Genomic DNA, 20348 nt, shown 5'->3' on the forward strand with positions numbered 1-20348 from the left:
CTTGGCTATTTAAAAGTTAAAGTGTTTACAGAGGTCAGGAATTTACAAATGATTTTACAGTCAGTCTCAACTCTCGCTAAAATTTCTGAACTCTGTAATGGAACACAAATACAACCTCCATGGTAAAACACAAAAACATGATTTAAAAGACATATTAGATAATTATAATGTCCAGTGAACAGCACTTAAGAGTGGATTAAAGTAAAATACAGTAATTGCAACCATAAAACCAGATAAAAAATAACTACTGGTAAGCTAATAAGATGGCTTGGTTAAAATGAAAAATAGCTTTATGGCACAAATTAAAACAATTATGAAATGTTTGCGAGATTTTTAATCACTTCAGCATGAAGCTGACATATAAAGATGGACCAACACAAGTGGTCCTTATTAATCACTAATTTTCAACAGTAGCAGTACCATCTAAATAAATTCTATTTCCATTTCCAATTCAAAATGCTTCTGCATGGTTAAATAATACCCTGAACTATTACAATTAGAGCTCTTTCTTTCCAGATAATTCAATGCAATCCTAGTTCAAAATTATAGGTGTCAGTAAAATGCTTTACAATATAATTAAACAGGAACATAACTTTGCACATACAATTAAGCATTCTTTAACCAAATTTTTTAAAAAATAATTAGCATGATTGAATACGTAACAAAGATTGATCAAATGTCACCTATTACCACAGTTTCATCTTCAGTTCATTGTACGAATACCTAAGATTCAGATTAAAAACCAAATTACTTACTATTTATCTATCATGGTATATTGAACAAATCACCTTTTCTGTGAGTTCTTATTAAACAACAGTTAGTTGCTTAATAAGAAAACATATTAGCCTTGGTTGATATTTTGCCTTTTTGAGATTCAGATTTTGCTAAACACAAAAGCAAACCAATTTTTCTCTGCAGGTTAAAAAGTTGAATCAGGACAGAAACTGAATGTCCTTGAGCAACTATGGAAGTATCAAAGCTACTTAACAGTTATCTCTAAGTACTTTTTGGTTTTAACTCATCAAATGAAACTCCATTCTGAGCATAACCATGAAATATTTGTGTTTGAAGCATTGGACAGTTTTATGGGAATAGGCTTTAACTCTTGGGACAAGAACCAACTCAACACTCAGAGGAATAACTGTAGGAATCCCAAGTGGAGTGGGGACATTTAAAAATTCAGCAGTCCAGAAAAAAAAGAGTCAGGCATTAAAAAGAATCATTCCAGCAGCACTAATCTGATTCTAATGAAGGATGTTTTATAAACATCTCCAATTAAATAAGAAACCACAAGATACATAAATACTAAGAATTATATCAATGAACCTCTTAGACACATCCACAGCAAATATTTCAAAGCATGAGAAGTACACAAAATGATTCAATTCAATAAGCTCTTTCACTGTGGATAAACAAAAATACATATAAAACAAAAACAATTTTAAAACTTGATTTCCACATGTATACCCACAACACATATAAATACATACAATCGATTAATATTTCAAATTTCTATGTGCATAAATAGCTAAAATACATGCAAACTACACATTTAAGGCCATAACATGGAAGTACGTTAATGTAAGTCCTTACTTGTGGCATTATTTAAAGAACTGCAGACATTACATTTGTAACCCAAGACAGAAATAAGTAAAGTGTGATTAGTGTAGCCAAGATTAATTTGTTCAGAATACTAAACCAAAACACATTATCTAGTTTGTATTTTATTTGAAGTGAATGAAACAAACACATTTACAACATGGCAGCAATAAAAAGAAATAGGACTTGCAAAATCCTTAACATAACAGTTTTTTTAAAGGTGAAAGAACATTTTAACTGCACCTAAGCAGAAGTAAAAACATTTTCCCAAACAGTACTATGTAGTATTTAATAAAGCAAGCATTCTTTTAAATAATTCAAATATAACAACTTTAATTTTGCACTCAAAATACCTTCCTTTCCTCTTGAAAAATGCAGAAATTTTTTTTTACCATATTAAACTGGAAATAAACCAGAACTGGTCCTAATTAAAAATATGATACGTAAGAATATATGCAGGAACCCTCCAAAACAGATGACCAGAAGATGCATTCACAGTGGACACAGCAGAAATACTGAAACATTGTTGTGCCTTTGGAAAATATAGCTGAATTCTAAATAAACTTTCTCATGGGAATGTCAAAATGCAGTACTCCATGTTCTTCCACATATTTCCACTACTTCAATTTTCAAAAGAAAAGAGGTAAAATATATACAGTAATTCCCTGCATTTTTATTTTTCTGCTTCTTATTACTAAAATCCAAAGGCCAATACTACAATAAGACTGGTGATCACTGTTGCGAGAGTCTGAAACACTAATAACACACAATTTACTTAACTACAAGAAAACATAAGCACAGATCAGGGTGTGCAGAACACTGATGCAAACTTTAGGAGTTTTTGTATAAAAGACATAGAAAAAACCCTCACAGAAGATGCAGAATATTTATATTGAGTTACCAATCTGCTTTTGTAGTTTATTGCAATGCTAATGAGAAGCTCACATTAAAACAAATAAACTTATAATAGGCTTCTAAAACTGCCTTCTTGCTGGTTTAGGGAAAATGCCACACATTTTTACATTTTTATCAATGTTTATGGAAACCCAAAACCACTTTTGGCTACAAATGCTCAGCCATGAGAGATGGTTCACAATTTTAGAGCAGAAAAGCTCTACTGACATTACAGGAAACAGCAAAGGTAACTAGTTGTAAAAAAATCCTTATATTATTGAGATATCTATTGATCCTCCCTTTCAATATTTTTGTATAATTCCTAGAACAATCCGAATGATGATGATGACAAGGAGATAAATGAGACTGAATAATGCTTTATCTTCAAATTCCATCTGGTCTATAACAACGTTCAATTAACAAACTCAAAAATTCTATTAAACTCATGATTCATCAAAATTATTGCCTGGAGTTCAAGCAGACTGAGATTATGATTAAATTAACAGAGTAACTGCGCTGCTTGAAGTCTACTGCAATGTTCTGCAGTGCACACACAGGACAGTTACTTTGAGATGAGCTGTGATCCATGAGGCTGGGTTACTGAAGGTTGCTTGAATCACTATCATCCATTAACGCTTTCCAAAGGGCGAGCATCACTTTTCATACACCGGTAATCCATTACTATTAGCAAACAAGCTGTACAAGCTTCATCCACTCACACAGCTACTCACGATGTTAAGATTCTCTTCAACATGCAGTTAAGCAGCATCAAGAAAATAATGTGACATAGTAGCAACAGGAATATTATTTTCTTCCACAGTAACCTTAATTAGCACTCAGGATATTTATAGTAAATATAGATTGTGAGATTTCCTTTTTAAAAACAAAGTTACTGAATTCATATCAACTATACATTTCCCTTTAGCTACAGTATAGCAGACCCAGTATATAGATAAAAACACAAACACAAAAAGAAATGGAGTATAGCACAATAACATAGTTTAATCATATTGTGATTCCACCAAAAAGCCAATGAGGTCAGGATCCATTAACTGAGACATTCAGAAGTTTACGACATCATAGGAGTATCCAGTCACTATTGCCTATCTAACAACTAAAACTTTATTTTATTCTTATGTGTACTTGGATATATTTTTCTGGCAAAAGAAAGTAATTGAGAGGACAGTCTTGTAGACAAAAAGAGCAGCCTTAAGAATCTTGAAAAATCCAGAACTTTAACTAGACCACTGAATTACAAGGGTTGTGATCAGCAGTATGAAGTCCAATCGACAGCTAATTATTAATGGTATTCCTCAGAGGTCAATACCAGGGCCAGTACTATGCAAGATCTTCACTAACAGTTAATGATGGCATAAAGTGGAATCTGTGTTTGTGGATGATGCCAGATTGGAAGGAGTGATTGACATCCTGAAAGTCCAGGCTACTATTTGGAAGGATCTTGGCAGGCTGAAGGAATGGCTGATAGCAATCTCCTGAAGTTCAGGAGAAGCCAATGTCCTGTATCTGGGATGGACCAGCCTCATTCAGCAGCACCGACCAGGCACCAACTGGCTGGAAAGCAGCTCTGCCAAGAAGGACTCGAGGTTCCTGGTGGGCACCAGGCTGTACCCGAGTCAGCAGCGTGTCTTTGCAGAAAGGAAAGTCAACATTATACTGGGCTTTCTAAGCAAGTGAGAAGCCAACAGGCCAGGAGAAGTGATTCTTACTCTGTATTCACAACTTGCGAGACCATGTCTACAGCATTATATCTGGTTCTGGGACACGGACATACAAGAGCAAGTCCAGTGGAGGGCACCCAAGGTAGTTAGGTAGCTGGAGCACTTTACACATGAAAGGAGGCTGACAAACGGATTTGTTCAGCTTTGAAAAGTCTATTAACAACTGTAGCTATCTAATGGAAGGGTTTGCAGAAGATGGAGTCAGTTTCTTTTTATATGTACACAGAGATTAAAAAAAAAAAAAAAGGCAGAGGACATCAGTTCAAGGAAAAATTCTAACTATTTATATAAAAAAATAATTTCACAATGACAGTAGTCAAAGCCTTGAACAGCCATACCCAAGGAGGCTGCAGAATCCCCAAACCTGGAGTTACTCAAAGCTCAACAGGGCAAGACTGTGCACAGGCTGATCTACGTTGGTTCTGTCCCCTTAGACAGAGAGAGGAGAGCAGAGGTTTGGAACGCTGGCTTCCAGCAGCCCCATTCAACATACAGAGTTCTAGGTTTCCACAGCGTCAATTACATCGAAATCCTACTGGCTTCCTTTTCAAACAGCAATGACAGCTTTTTAAAACATGTCATACTTTCTACAATTAAACACATGTAATGAGATTTCCCTCACTCTGAAGCATTATAATCCCCATTATTTTTATCATCTTTTCTACATACGGTACAGGTATGTCCTATGGACACCACATGCTGTAAAATACACCTGCTATAAGATGATAAATTCCTTAACATGAGGATTTTCCTTTGCTTTCTCCAACCACACCGCTCAAAACAAGGAAACCAACTTCTCCTGCCCAGCCATGTAAACAATCCAGAGTTAAGATTAATCCAGGATGTTACTTTGGAAGTATTTAGGACAGTCCGAAAAATCAACATTAACCAGCAAACACTCATGATGTCTACTAAAAACTACCAGAAAAAAATTCTAGCGTAGAAAGGTATTGTTCAGTAACAATCTCAACTTTTTTAAAAACTTGGCAGTTATCTGCAGTCACAGACACTGATACACAATCTGCCACAAAGTAGAGTTCAAAGTAAAATATATGTTGTATTGGTTGCCTCCTTTATTAAATACTATACAATTTTGATCAAAAAACATTGAAGGAAAAATTTGATCCACATACAGAAAAACGAACATACAGTTTTTGATGCAGGACTACTTCAACAACATCCTGTTACATACAGTCCTATAAAGACCTCACAGAATTATTTTAAATCAGATAAAAACAGGGAACACACACTTTCAGTTACAATGTCTTGTAAAGGATAGTTTAAGAAAACACATTTATTTGCTACAACTGTCTTTTTTCTTTATAATTTAACTGTAAATCCTTAAAAATAATGCTTCCCAAACCTAACCATTGAGAAAAGTTATTCAACAATATCCCTAACAAACTGAAGGTACAAATAAGACTTCAGCATTTCGTTCTTAGAATCTAAACAATAATACATTGTATTACAATTAATACTTTAATTAAACAAAACAATAAGGTTGATTATCAATATGGGATTTTTCATTTTGAAAACTTGGTTAAAGAAACTGTTTATACAAATGTTAATTGATCAACTTCAACAAGTCTATTTATAGGCATTATAATTATGCACTTCATTTAGTATACTATCAATTGCTTCTATAAATTACTGAACCGTAAACACTAATATTGATATAGGCATAAAACGACAAAAAGTCACACTGCAAGCAGTTAAGATTATTTTCAAAGTAACAATACACTGCTTTAAAATATTTTAATATATATTTTTACTACCATATATACAGAAGCATCCCCTTCTATTTTTCATATTCATTTACATTTTAAGCAAAAAAATACATCTACAACAAAAAGTTTTACATACATTCACACCGATAATCTTACATTAGTATCCGAGAATGGTATGGGAGACACCTGTGTAAGATGTGACCAGGTGAATGACTTACTGTGCCTAGTGGCGGAGCTTAAGGAAGAGGTGGAGAGACTAAGGAGCATTAGGGAGAGTGAAAAAGAAATAGACTGGTGGGGTCAGGCTCTTTTGACTCCTAAGGGTGTGCAACAGGAGATGGCAAAGCCTTGTCCCTCCTGCCATAAGGCGGATACAGCAGATCTAATTAATGGGGGGGAATGGAAACAGGTCCCTGATCGGAGAGGTAAAAGAACCCTCTCTCGAACCCCATCACCACCCTTGGTGCCCCTAACAAATAGATATGAGGCCCTGGACCCTGAAAATCAGGCAGAGGATAGCCAAGAAGATCCACCTGGAGAGCCCTCTGGATGGACCTCATCAACTAAAAGAATCATAACTGCAGCTGTAAGAGGAAAAAAAAAAAAGAAGAGTGGTAGTAGTCGGCGACTCCCTTCTGAGGGGAACAGAGGGCCCTATATGTCGCCCAGACCCATCCCACAGGGAGGTCTGCTGCCTTCCTGGGGCCAGGGTGAGGGACATTAATAGAAGACTTCCAGAGCTAATTCAGCCCTCAGACTACTATCCCCTGTTAGTAGTCCAAGCTGGCAGCGAGGACATCAACAGAAGAAGTATCAAGATAATTAAAAAGGACTTTAAAGCACTGGGTCAGTCAGTTCATGGGACGGGAGCACAAGTGATATTTGCCTCAGTTCCTGTGCTAGCTGGGATGGATGAGGAACTAAATAAAGAGAGGAGCAGAAAAGCCCATCTCATCAACAGGTGGCTTAAGGATTGGTGTCACCGTCAAAATTTTGGGTTTTTTGACCATGGGCCAAGCTCCGTGGTACCCAGTCTCCTCAAATCAGATGGGCTTCATCCTTCTAGGGAGAGCAAGAGGACTATAGCCCATAAGTTGGCAGGGCTGATCAGGAGGGCTTTAAACTAGGTTTGAAGGGGGAAGGGATTGAAACTGGGCTCTCCAAAAATCAGCCTATGGATGGAAAGCCCAAATTAAGAGGGAAATCAGCAGCCCACTTGAAGTGCATGTACACTAATGCACGCAGTATGGGCAACAAACAAGAGGAGCTGGAAGCCATCGTGCAGCAGGAAAGCTATGACATAGTTGCCATCACAGAAACATGGTGGGATGACTCATATGACTGGAGTGCTGCTATGTGTGGCTACAAGCTCTTCAGAAAAGATAGGCAGGGTAGGAGAGGTGGAGGGGTGGCTTTATATGTTAGAGAGTCACTCGACTCTGTTAAACTTGAGGTCAGCAGTGACAAGGTTGAGTGCCTGTGGACCAGAGTCAGGGGGAAGTCCAACAAGGCTGACATCCTCGTGGGTGTCTGTTACAGACCACCCAACCAGGACGATGAAGGAGATGAATTATTCTACAAGCAGCTGGCAGATGTCTCAAAATCGACGGCCCTTGTTCTTGTGGGTGACTTTAACCTGCCAGATATCTGCTGGGAGCTCAATACTGCACAGAAGAGGCAGTCTAGGAAGTTCCTAGAGTGTACAGAGGACAATTTCCTTCATCAGCTGGTAAATGAGCCCACCAGGGGCAAGACCCCGCTAGACCTACTGTTTACAAACAGAGAAGGGCTGGTGGGAGATGTAGTGGTTGGAGGCCGCCTGGGGCATAGCGACCATGAAATAATAGAATTTTCAATACTCAGAGATGCAGGGAGAACCATTAACAAAACCTCTACGCTGGACTTCCGGAGGGCAGATTTTTGCCTATTCAGAAGTCTAGTTCAGAGCATACCCTGGGAAACAATGCTTAAAAACAAGGGGGCCCAGGAGGGTTGGACATTCTTCAAGCAGGTGGTTTTGAGTGCACAGGAACAGGCTATACCAGTGTGCCGAAAGGCTAGCCGGCGGGGAAGACAACCGGCTTGGCTAAACAGGGAGATTCTGAATGAAATCAGAAATAAAAAGAGACTTTACCGACTGTGGAAAAAAGGGCTGGCTACTTATGAAGAATTTATGGAAATAGCTAGATCATGCAGAAAAAAGATCAGGGAAACAAAAGTGCAATTTGAAGTTAACTTGGCCAATTCTGTCAGGGACAATAAAAAGTCCTTCTTCAAATATGTTAATAACAAAAGGAGGGGCAAGGAAAACCTCCATTCTCTGTTGGACTCTGAAGGAAATATAGTTAACAAAGATGAGGAGAAAGCTGAGGTACTTAATACCTACTTTGCCTCAGTTTTTACCAGTAATACAGGTGGCCCTCAGGACAACTCATCTCTGGAGGTGGTTGGCAGAGATAGAAAGCCAAATAGGCCCCTTGTATTCCAGGAGGAAATAGTTGGTGATTTACTGAGCCATCTGGATCCTCACAAGTCTATGGGACCAGATGGGATCCATCCTAGGGTGATGAGGGAGCTAGCAGAAGAACTTGCCAAGCCGCTCTCCATCATCTTCCAAAAGTCCTGGCTCACTGGGGAGGTCCCATATGATTGGAAATTGGCCAACGTTACCCCAGTCCACAAAAAGGGCTGCAGAGCTGACCCTGGCAACTACAGGCCTGTCAGCCTGACCTCGGTGCCTGGCAGGGTTATGGAGCAGATCATCCTGAATGGAATCACACAGCACCTTCAGGATGGACAAGCGATCAGACCCAGCCAGCATGGGTTTAGGAGGGGCAGGTCCTGTCTGACCAACCTGATCTCCTTTTATGATCAGGTGACTCACCTGGTGGATGAGGGGAAAGCTGTGGATGTGGTCTATCTGGACTTCAGCAAGGCCTTTGACACTGTCTCCCATAATATACTCTTGCAAAAGCTGGTAGCCCATGGCTTGGACAAGTGTACTCTACGCTGGGTTAAGAACTGGCTGGAGGGCCGGGCCCAGAGAGTGCTGGTGAATGGGGCTGCATCCAGCTGGCGGCCAGTCACTAGTGGTGTTCCCCAGGGGTCAGTGTTGGGTCCAGTCCTGTTTAACATCTTTATTGATGATTTAGATGAGGGGATTGAGACCATCATCAGCAAATTTGCTGATGACACCAAGTTGGGAGGGAGTGTTGACCTGCTGGAAGGCAGGAGGGCTCTGCAGAGGGATCTGGATAGACTGGAAAAATGGGCTGATTCCAATGGGATGAAGTTCAATAAGGCCAAATGCCGGGTGCTGCACTTTGGTCACAACAACCCCCTGCAGCGCTACAGGCTGGGCGCAGAGTGGCTGGAGAGCAGTCAGACAGAAAGGGACCTGGGGGTGCTAATTGACAGGAAGCTCAACATGAGCCAACAGTGTGCCCAGGTGGCCAAGAAGGCCAACGGTATCCTGTCCTGTATCAAAAACAGCATGGTCAGCAGGACAAGGGAAGTGATCCTTCCCCTGTACTCTGCACTGGTGAGGCCACACCTGGAGTATTGTGTTCAGTTCTGGGCCCCTCAGTTCAGGAAAGACATTGAAGTGCTGGAGCGGGTCCAGAGAAGAGCAACACGACTGGTGAAGGGACTTGAACATAAGACCTATGAGGAGAGGCTGAGGGAGCTGGGGTTGTTTAGTCTAGAGAAGAGGAGGCTTAGAGGTGACCTCATCACTCTCTATAACTACCTGAAGGGAAGTTATAGACAGGTGGGGATTGGTCTCTTCTCCCAGGCAGTTAGCAACAGGACAAGGGGGCATGGGCTTAAACTCTACCAGGGGAAATTTAGGCTGGATATTAGAAAGAAATTCTTTACAGAGAGAGTGATCAGGCATTGGAATGGCCTGCCCAGGGAGGTAGTGGACTCGCCGTCCCTGGAGGTTTTTAAACTGAGATTGGACATGGCACTTAGTGCCATGATCTAGTAAACGGACTAGAGTTGGACCAAGGGTTGGACTCGATGATCTCTGAGGTCTCTTCCAACCCAGTCGATTCTGTGATTCTGTGATTCTGTGATTCTGTGATAAACATTCTTCTCCTGCCCTTAGTTTTTGATCATTAAAAATACTGTAACATTCTAAAAGGGCACAAAGAGCGTTATCCAATACTCCAGATGTAAACGCATGCAGGCCAAACAAAAATCTGCTATAGTAAGCACTGGCACAAGAAAAACTCACAGTACGTGTAATGAAAAGATGGAATTAATCTTTCCAAGAAGATTATCAAATATTAAGCTACAGGAGAAATATTTTTCTGTCTCATCATTGACAGGCTAGTGTCACAAATATATGCCTGGTTCTGCTTGGCAAGATTTTTTTAATGCTCTGTTCATTAATTTAACAAACTATCAAGAGAGTATGTTTAGAATGGGCAAGCATTATCTCTTGCATTTCATTTAATTAAACTCTGCTCTAGCAATCTGACAGTCAGCATTTCATGAAGGGAATTATTTTAAGGATGAAGGTAGAGAATATTTCAAAGTGCCCTGCTAAAACGTGAAAGCATAATCTAAAATTACCCCTGCACACACTGTAATTTATCTATAATATTAAAGATGTTATTTCCAGAGTTCATAATTAATTGGATTCCACAGAGAAATTATTCAGGCATTCCAGATAGCAAAATGATGCACAAAGGCACAAAACACAGTGCCGAAGGACAACCATAAACAACCATTGTGACTTGCCCGAATTACAACAATCATCGAGTTTAATGTGAAATGAATACTGGCTGCCTTTTGTACGTGGTCATTACTCTGCTGCAAAGAAATTGCCATTGAATTTTGATTATATCGCCTTAATAAAAAGTAATGAAAGCGGTTCATGCTCTAGTGGCTTTCTTTTAAACGCTACAGGACAGTGATCTTGCAAAGGCCAGCGTGTCACAAGCTGATTGAGTGTGACACCTCATCTGAGGCAGGCGATGTCACCCACCACTGCAGGTAACTACAGCGACGCTGGCTTGACTTTTTCCAAACATTTTAAGTAAATGCTTTCAGTAAAACACTAGTTAGAAATCACGTTACCTTTTAAGACTTACCATCGATCCGACTAACAAGTTCTTCTAACATTTTCACTTTCTTCTGAATTCCTGGCTGTGCAAATGTGTAGTTATCCTGAAAAAGAGACCATATAGAAGTATACGTTTGTGGGTGGGAAAAAAACAATTACTTATTGTTTATTAATTACTTATTAATTCCTTCAATTACTTATCTCAACCCATGTATTTTTCTGTGTTTTCTTAAGGTGTTTGTGGTTTGGTTTTATATTGTCTAGGTCTGCTTCTACACTTAAGTAGTAAATCATCACATTGTGCAGTTCTACTTCGAGTCCATCTCTCTAACAGTATACATACCCTATTAGCTACTACTGCACCAATTGCTCTCTACTTGCTAATCTAATGCCCCTGAAGTTACATCTTCATTGCAGAAGTCCAAGTAGCTTTAAAAGGCTGTCATCTTAAATGCCAAAATGTGCCACACTAGAGATTTTTTAGGGCAATTTTTTTTTCCTCATAAATTTATAATTTCATCAAAAGTGATGTAAGAAATATGACAATTTAGACCCTTATCAGTGACAGGACAAGAATTTGATCTTTAGAAGTTCATAATGATACCTTCCAGCAGCATAAGAAATCAAAAGTCTATTTCAACGGTGTCATGACTGTTCTGAACCCAAGGTTATAGCTAATATCATTAATCAAAATCTAACACACAAGCTATATAGATAAAATGTCATGGTATTTGCATGTATTTGTTTGAATGTATTAACTGCATTTTTTATTTTTGGATTGCAGCTCTATATTACAGACTATAGTTTGAAATCATGAGAAAGGTATCGCCACTGTAACCCCAAAGTGACAAACCTTTTTAAATAGAGATATTATTTAAATACACAGCAACGTTTCTGGATATTTAGACGACAGTCCCTCTACACAGCTTATTTTGTTATGGTTTTCTATATAGAGAGATTCAAGAAAAGAAAAGTACCAATATAAATTTTAAAAGAAAGTTGCTGTGTAAAATTGTTTTCATGTAACCACCACACACACAGAAGACCAGGGTAAAAGATTTTTTGTATCAACTGCTTTGTTTGAATAATTCCTTTATGAAAATCAATTGGAGAGCTGAACAACTGTTCAAAAAATCACCCTAAAATTTTTCACTGATGTTAGACTATAATTTTTCTTGATTTCAAATTTTAACATGGCACTAAAGGGATTAATATCAACGCATTTTTATGTATCTTGGGAGATATTTCTTTTTGTAAAAAGGCTAATTTTACTTTCTTGACTATATCTACATTTTTGAAAATTTTTATTTGTTTTATGAAATTTACTCTTCAAGTTGTATAAAACTGCCATAAGGTATAAAATCTAAAAGTTCACAAGGGAAAATTAGCTCTGATAATTCTTTTTGTTATAGTACATAAGCCAACAACACAGATTTACTGTATCAAAAAGTCTATTCTGTGGTCTGATCACTTGTAACTGACCACAGTAGTAACTATTTCAAAAATTATTACAAAGTTCTCTACTGACCTGGCAGTAGCACTTTTACAGTATTCAACATTAGAAATCAATGTATAAACCAAAACAGCGTTGATTAGGAAGCAAGGACAATTCTCTGAATTTTGGAGTTTTCCACAGGAATCACCAACTAAAATAGGCAAATATTTCATCTTGTTGGCATTGTCTCTCAAATAGAACATGAGTATCCTCAGTAGTGCAACAAAGCATTAAAAGAATGGAAAGTCTTCCATAGTATTCAAATCTACTATAAACTTACTTTGGGGACAGGGGAACTATTCCATGCACTGGGACACTACCTTTTATACAAGTCTGACACACTCTTGTATTAGTCATGAACCATATCCAGGATAAAGCTTCTACAGGAAATAGTATATTCATTTCCTTTACAGAACTTGCTCTAAAAATGAAAACTGTATTCAATTTTTTCTCTAATCTTTAAATAAATAAAATAGTATATAAAGAAAGTTAACTGGTATTTCTAGAAGTAGTACTGTACTCAAAGTACAGCAATATGGTACACAATTATTTAATCTATAACGGATCCACTGTAAAAGTATCTTCATGTATTTACCACTGAAAGCCAAGACAGAGCTAAAACACCACTACTTTGATCATTAGTATCTCCCCGGGTCATTCAGCTCCCGACAGTTATCTATGAATCTGACACTGTCTTCTCTCTCACACCATCATTTACTCTGTACACACCGGGAAATGCAACCCAAAACTGCCATCTTGGATTTGAAAACAGGTAAGTTTGCTCTTCATTATATTTGATCTTTTGCCTATCCATTTATTCTGCTGTTCATTATTTCATCTGCAATGAACACAGCTGGGAGTCACCCTTGTGCTGACTCATCTAACTGGGAAGATCTTTCTTTGTTGGCTCTCCCAGTCCCCTCATTAAACCATGCTGTACGTGTTCCCTCTTATGACACTTGTAATTGACTTTCCGCAGTTTGTGAAACTGTGAGAAAGACTTTGTAAACATAAAAAGCATTCTGTTATCTACTATTCTTGCTTCTTTCGTGCTTATAGGTGGAGGAAAAAGCTAGTAACACTGTTAAAGAAAAAAAACTGCCAATTCATAAATTATTTCTCAATGAAATGTAGAAGTACAGTGGTTAAGACTTTGATTCCTCTATCATGCAACTTATTTGGCAACAGCAGCTTTAAAATCTGACTCAACTTTACTTGCAAGCTCTTCTAGCTCCCCTTCCAAAGCACATCTGCAAATTTCTGTTGTATTTCCTCATCTACTCCTTGTGTAACTTTGACCACTGAAATTCAGCAAAAGACAAATTCTGAAAAATCTTAAGTAATTGAGAAGAGGACTGTCTTGCCTCAACAGCAAACACTTAACATAAAACACCCTGTACTTCTAACCACTGTTCTTGACACTTTCTAGTAAGTATTCTAGTAAGTAAAGTATGCCTGAATACACTACAGATTCTATGATAAACACAAAAAATCCATGCATTGGCTGCAATATCTAAATTCCTTGACATTCTGCTCAGCTTCCAACATACTTTCAGTGAACTACGCTAACCTACTTCACAGCTGAATAGTTATAATATCTAGTTCAGACTCCAACACGTAATTAGTTTCACCTTACAGAACAGAAGGTTAAGACTTTATAATGTCACAAGGGCTCAAAACTTGCTTCAGTCTTTGTGTTAGTAGTCTGTACTTATTCTGTGGGGGCTAGTAAAACTACCTCACTGTACTGCAACTACAACTACGTCTGGCAAGACTTCTCAAAAAATAATCATTGCAATTTGAAATAAAATATTTCCATTATAGCCCTCACTAAACATGAAAAAAAAAACCCACACATGAGATAATTCCTTGAAGTTTTTAAGGGTTAGAGAAATTCTAAGTGGAAGAAACTTGAATAGAAAGTGAAAATAAAGAAAAAATGCACAGAACAATTAACTGGGACTGTCCTCTGATAATGACAAAAAGAAAGAAGGAGGGAAAGGGAAAGGGAAAGGGAAAGGGAAAGGGAAAGGGAAAGGGAAAGGGAAAGGGAAAGGGAAAGGGAAAGGGAAAGGGAAAGGGAAAGGGAAAGGGAAAGGGAAAGGGAAAGGGAAAGGGAAAGGGAAAGGGAAAGGGAAAGGGAAAGGGAAAGGGAAAGGGAAAGGGAAAGGGAAAGGGAAAGGGATTACAGTTTCTAAAAGCATGTTTAGCCATTGGATATCAACTCCCATCCATTTTGCTAGCTCCATTCTGAATGCTGTCAGTAAAATAAAATTTGGAAATGTATTTACCTTGAAAAGTAAGTCCTAAAGTAACATTTTCTGTTACTGAGTGAACTAAAGATGGTCCTACTTGCATTCTTTATACCCTACAAATGTTGGAGTTTCAACACCATACATTGATAGCACTTCTTATTTGTCTATCAGCAACAAAATATCAAAGCAGATTCAAGTATTTTTAACCATATATCACAGAATCACAGAATGGTTTGGGTTGGAAGGGACCTCTGGAGATCATCTAGTCCAACCCACCTGCTAAAGCAGGTTCACCCAGAGCAGATCACACAGGAATGTGTCCAAGTGGGTTTGAATGTCTCCAGAGAAGGAGACTCCACAAGCTCTCTGGGCAGCCTGTTCCAGGGCTCTGGCACCCTCAAAGTAAAGACATTTCTCCTCATATTGGGATGGAACCTCCTGTGCTTCAGTCTGTGCCCACTGCCCCTCATCCTATCATTGAGCACCACTGAAAGGAGTCTGGTCCCATCCTCTAGACACCCACTCTTGAGATACTTATAAAAACTGATAAGATCCCCTCTCAGCCTTCTCTTCTCCACACTGAACAGACCCAGCTCTCTCAGTCTCTCCTCATAAAAGATGCTCCAGACCCCTCAGCATCTTCATTGCCCACCACTGTACTCCCTCCAGTAATTCCTTGTCCTTCTTAAACTGGGGAGCCCAGAATGGGCCACAGTACTCCAGATGTGGTCTCACCAGGGCAGACAGAGGGGGAGGAGAACCTCCCTCGACCTGCTGGTCACACTTTTCCTAATGCACCCCAGGATACCACTGGCCTTCTCGGAGACAAGAGCATATTGTTGACTCATGGTCAACCTGCTGTCAACCAGAACTTCCAAGTCCTTCTCGGCAGCGCTGCTTTCCAGCAGGCCCGCCCCTAACCTGAACTGGTGCCTGGGGTTATTCCTCCCCAGGTGCAGGACCCTACACTTGTCCTTGTTGAATTTCATCAGGTTCAAATCCTGACTGCGCACGGCCTTAAGCAGCTTGGCCCAGGTCGCCCTGCTCTGGGCAGGGGTTGGGTTTAGATGGTCTCCAGGTTGAACAGGACTGGACCTGATACTGAGGAACCCCACTAACTACAGGCCTCCAACCAGACTCTGCACCATTGATCACACCTCTCTGAGCTCTGCCATCCATCCAGTTCATGATCCATCTCACCGTGCATTCATCCAGCCCACACTTCCTGAGCTTCCCTATCAGGATGTTGCGAGAGAAAGTGTCAAAAGCCTTGCTGAAGTCAAGGTAGACAACATCCACTTCTAATATATATATAATATACATCAATGAGATTGTTATTAGTCACAAACATACTCCATTACTAAACACCATACACACCCACAGTACTGACAGCTATCTATTCAAAATATTACTAACTCACAATGGAGTGCTAAAAAGAACCCAGATGCTTTTTAAGTGCATATTAAATGTACTTTCAAAGCAACTCTGCAGTAAGCTCAACATATCTTCCCGTTATTTTAATTTTAAATTTCTTCCAAAAGACTACGGGTACTTCGTAATGATGAGTCCGTAATAAATCTGAAAACCTTACTTTCTGGCTTCTTCAATTATTTCAATTACACATGGGAAAAAAGAACATAAACAGCATTTGTGAATGCCATCTGGTGTATAAGTACAAAGACAGCTGTAAGTATATACAGAAGGAATCAAATATGTACTGAGTATTATATATAAACATAATAACACATGTATTATTAATTACATATATGATAAACTTGTAAGTATAAGCAATATATATACATATATACCCTACTGTGTGTATAAATAAATAAATAAATAAATATATACACACTTTACATATTTACACACAAATGAAAACTTACTATATTACTTTGTCTACTCATTCCTTAGGAAATATTTTCAAGTTTCAAAACAGAACGTTACTTATCTACACATGAGGTACTCAAACATTTTAGATCTTTTGCCTTTCCACACTGATTTATATTATTTAAAAATATACAGAAGGAATTTCAGAGTATTAAAAGTTGTCTCCCAGGGCCAGAAAATGAAACAAATTTGCAGCACTCTAAGCTAAGAACCTTGGGGAAACAATGCCTTATGAATGATAAAGAACCCTACTGCACTACTTAATACACAATACATATATATAATAATTGTATCAGGAATATATTTTATTTTGAAAATTCAGACTTGGCAGGACTTAGCTAAACAAAGCCCCGCAACTTTTTCTTTCAATAGGTGATGATGAGATAACTTCAAGAGAAGAAGAAAATTGAAAAGGGAAATTACCTTTTATACTATGAAGCAGAAACAGAGCCAGCCCAACTTAAAAAAAACCCAGTCAATAATTTGACAAGAATGACTGCAGCCAAGCACAAGTATAGGCACAGTGACACTCATCTTTTCAGGTCACTCAGGCTGTTCACCAACAATGTACCGATGAAAATATCAGAACCATTTACAGAAACAAATAGAAAGTTTTCACAAGTCGTGTTGCTTCTTTGTTTCTAATAAGATTTTATCAATCAGATCAGACCTTTTACATGTAGAGAATTCATAAGCAATCGATATATAGCCTACCCAGATAATGATTTTCTCTATTGATGTATATTTAAGAATTCCTATACATCAGTTTAGGTATGTCAAAATACATTATCATATGAACAATAAACAACTGAAAAAAAAAGTTGTATATTTTTCTCATTATGTCAGAAAGGGACCTTCTCAACTTTATTTTTTTTAAACTCATTTAATTACTTCATTCACATGTTTGTGAATACTCTAAGCAAACCCCTATTAAAGATCTTGGTTCACCTTGCTCTCAAAGCTATCAGAACAGGCGAGGGCAGGTGGGAAGAAAGCACAGCACTTAATGATGAGAGCCAACATGTATATTAATACTAGCAATAATAGGCACAGTTTACCCAAAATGTTTCTTGAAGCTGGAAATCACAACGTAAATTCAATCTTAAATGCAGTTCTGGAGAGAAAGAGAGCATGCATGCAGCAGAACAAACACACAAGTGTGCCAGAGCATGCTGTTTGCATGTATTCCATAGCATGTTCAAGACACTTCCTTTAAAAATAAAAGATCTTTCAACCTTTGTAATTATTAAGCCTGACTTTTGAAAACTTAAAGTTTCCTAAGCAGTAGGAAAGAGATTTACAGATCACTGCACTCCACAATTTTCTACATGAGAAACAGTATCTTACTTTCTTCTATATAAGATTTTGCTTTTTCCATCCTGTTATCAAAAAGTAGGTGCTCATTCTCCTGTTATAATAGTATCCGTAGTCTCAGAACCAAATCTTCTACTGGGCTATGTAATCAAACCTCAGTTTTACACAATTGGATGTCTCATAAATTACTGATACTGTTAAAGTAGCAATAAAATTGCTAAGGGTATATTTTTGGATTATGGTGTAGGTCAAACAACAGTTCAAACCTGGATAAGAGCTAGAAATCATAAATATACTTAAAAGCCCAAAAGCTGATGCTGTGAATTTTAGGTAGAAGATGAAATATTTTTATTCTGAAACATATACCAATAGCACAGTATATTCCATCTAAAACACAGAATACTATTTTTTTACAAGCTAATTGGGCTGCCAGGTTTTGCCTCATCCGCCATATTCACCCAACCTCTTGCCAACCAACTACCATTTCTTCAGGCATCTTGACTACTTATTGCAAGGCAAACACTTCCACAACCAGCAGGATGCAGAAAATGCTTTCCAAGAATTCATCAAATCCTGAAGCACCGATTTTTATGCTACAGGAATAAACAAACATTTCTTGTTGGCAAAGATGTGTTGATTGTAATGGCTCCTCTTTTGATTGATAAAGATGTGCTTGATCCTAGTTATAATGATTTAAAACTCACCATCCAAAACTGGAATTACTTTTGCAACAACCTATACCTCAGTGTATTCACAACCCTGAAAATTAACTATCTCCCTTTTAATCTAAAAATTCCCAGACCCTGATAAATAATGGCTTTAATATTTTATTGCTATTTTTAATACATCTGGTTAGATCATTATGAAATGCATATATTTCCCCTTTGGTTATTTTATTACCATTATACTTGAAGTTACAATGAAGAGTTATACTCTATATAGAAACATTACAGTTTCAGGTGGCATAGATCAGCATGAACTTTTTACTTGAATGTTAACAGGACTCAGCTGAAGAAAATGTTATAAAGAATGATTTAATAATAAAAAAAGCTAATTACGACAGATGTATGGGAATGTCTACTTAATTAAGTGGAAAAAATACTGTGGGATAAGTTGTAGTTTACCCACGCACACGGTCATTATTCCTACAGGTGAAAATGCAAAAATACTCATCTGTCATCAACAGTTTAGGAGTGTTCTAATGACAACCAGCTTTATCACAAGCACAGTAGACTGACATGTGAAACATTTTATCTTTTGATTGTTCTACTTTAACTCAATACAAAATCATTTTGGAAATTAACTAGCAAAAAAAAAAAACCAAAACCCTAGGAATACATGACTCTTATTCACAATACGCATCCACCAAAATACTGTTATATAGATTACAAATGCAAAATTATCCACTAATGTGCTGAAATTTATCAAGAATGGTGGTCTTATTGAGACATATTTTGCACACGGCCGCATAAACCCTCAGAAATAGGTTTTTGTAAATCAGCAAGAATACAGGCTGGAGATGCACTGGCTGGGAGGAGCCCTGTGGAAAATGGCAGGAAAGTCTCCACAACAGCGAGCTCAGCCTGAGCCGGGTCTGGCCTGGCAGCAAGGGTGACCGGCCGCCTCTGGGGCCAGGAGAGGAAGGGAAGTGATTCTCCCACTCAGCACTCAGTGGGGAATCGCTGAGGTTGGCAGCGACCTCTGGAGACCATCTAAACCCAACCCCTGCCCAAAGCAGGGCGACCTGGGCCAAGCTGCTTAAGGCCATGCTCAGTCAGGATTCCAACTCCAAAGATAAAGACTCTACAACCTCTCTATAATTAGAACCGAAGACATACTTGCATAGAAACCCCCAGATCACCAAAAACCAGCATGAGTGAATCTGTTAAAGCAACAGATAATTTGACTAAGTTTTTTATTTCTTCTCTAGGCTAAAAACTGTAAGCGTGTCAGGAAGCGATAGCCATGCTGCTCAATGCCAACACAGACTTTTTATTCCATAGGTTCCTTTGGTTCAAAGATGTGCTATTATAAAACACACAGAGTAACATTAGACAAAGAAGGGATGGAAGTAACATGAGTGAGGAAGGAAAAAATAATAGATACAACGTGTATCAAAATTCAACCAATAAGTAGATATTTCTTAATAACACCTTGGACAATTCTGGAGTCAAGAAAATGAGACAGTCTGGAAAATAAATGAGTTTTCTGTTAAGAATAATAAAGGGATACAAAACCAATCATTTTTCCATTACACTCTCATGTGTTGGAAAATGAAAAACACACACACAAAATGTATCTAGCTCATATTAGTCAAAAAATTCGTAATGGGACCATAATTGTTGTACTTGGTCTTCTTGAACTTCA

General features: G+C 38.2%; 1 protein-coding gene across 2 annotated transcripts in view; it reads right to left on the bottom strand.

The window, feature by feature from the left end:
• Nucleotides 1–20348, bottom strand: part of TBC1D22A (TBC1 domain family member 22A) — a 165344-nt gene that overhangs the window by 77357 nt on the left and 67639 nt on the right. For both annotated transcript variants that reach the window (XM_065048965.1, XM_065048964.1), the window contains exon 10: nucleotides 11059–11134. In XM_065048965.1, the coding sequence (XP_064905037.1) occupies nucleotides 11059–11134 (76 nt within the window). The remainder of the gene's footprint in view (nucleotides 1–11058; nucleotides 11135–20348) is intronic.

The sequence above is a fragment of the Columba livia genome, chromosome 1 (genome assembly GCF_036013475.1).
Source record: "Columba livia isolate bColLiv1 breed racing homer chromosome 1, bColLiv1.pat.W.v2, whole genome shotgun sequence".
In the NCBI taxonomy this organism is placed as follows: Eukaryota; Metazoa; Chordata; class Aves; order Columbiformes; family Columbidae; genus Columba; species Columba livia.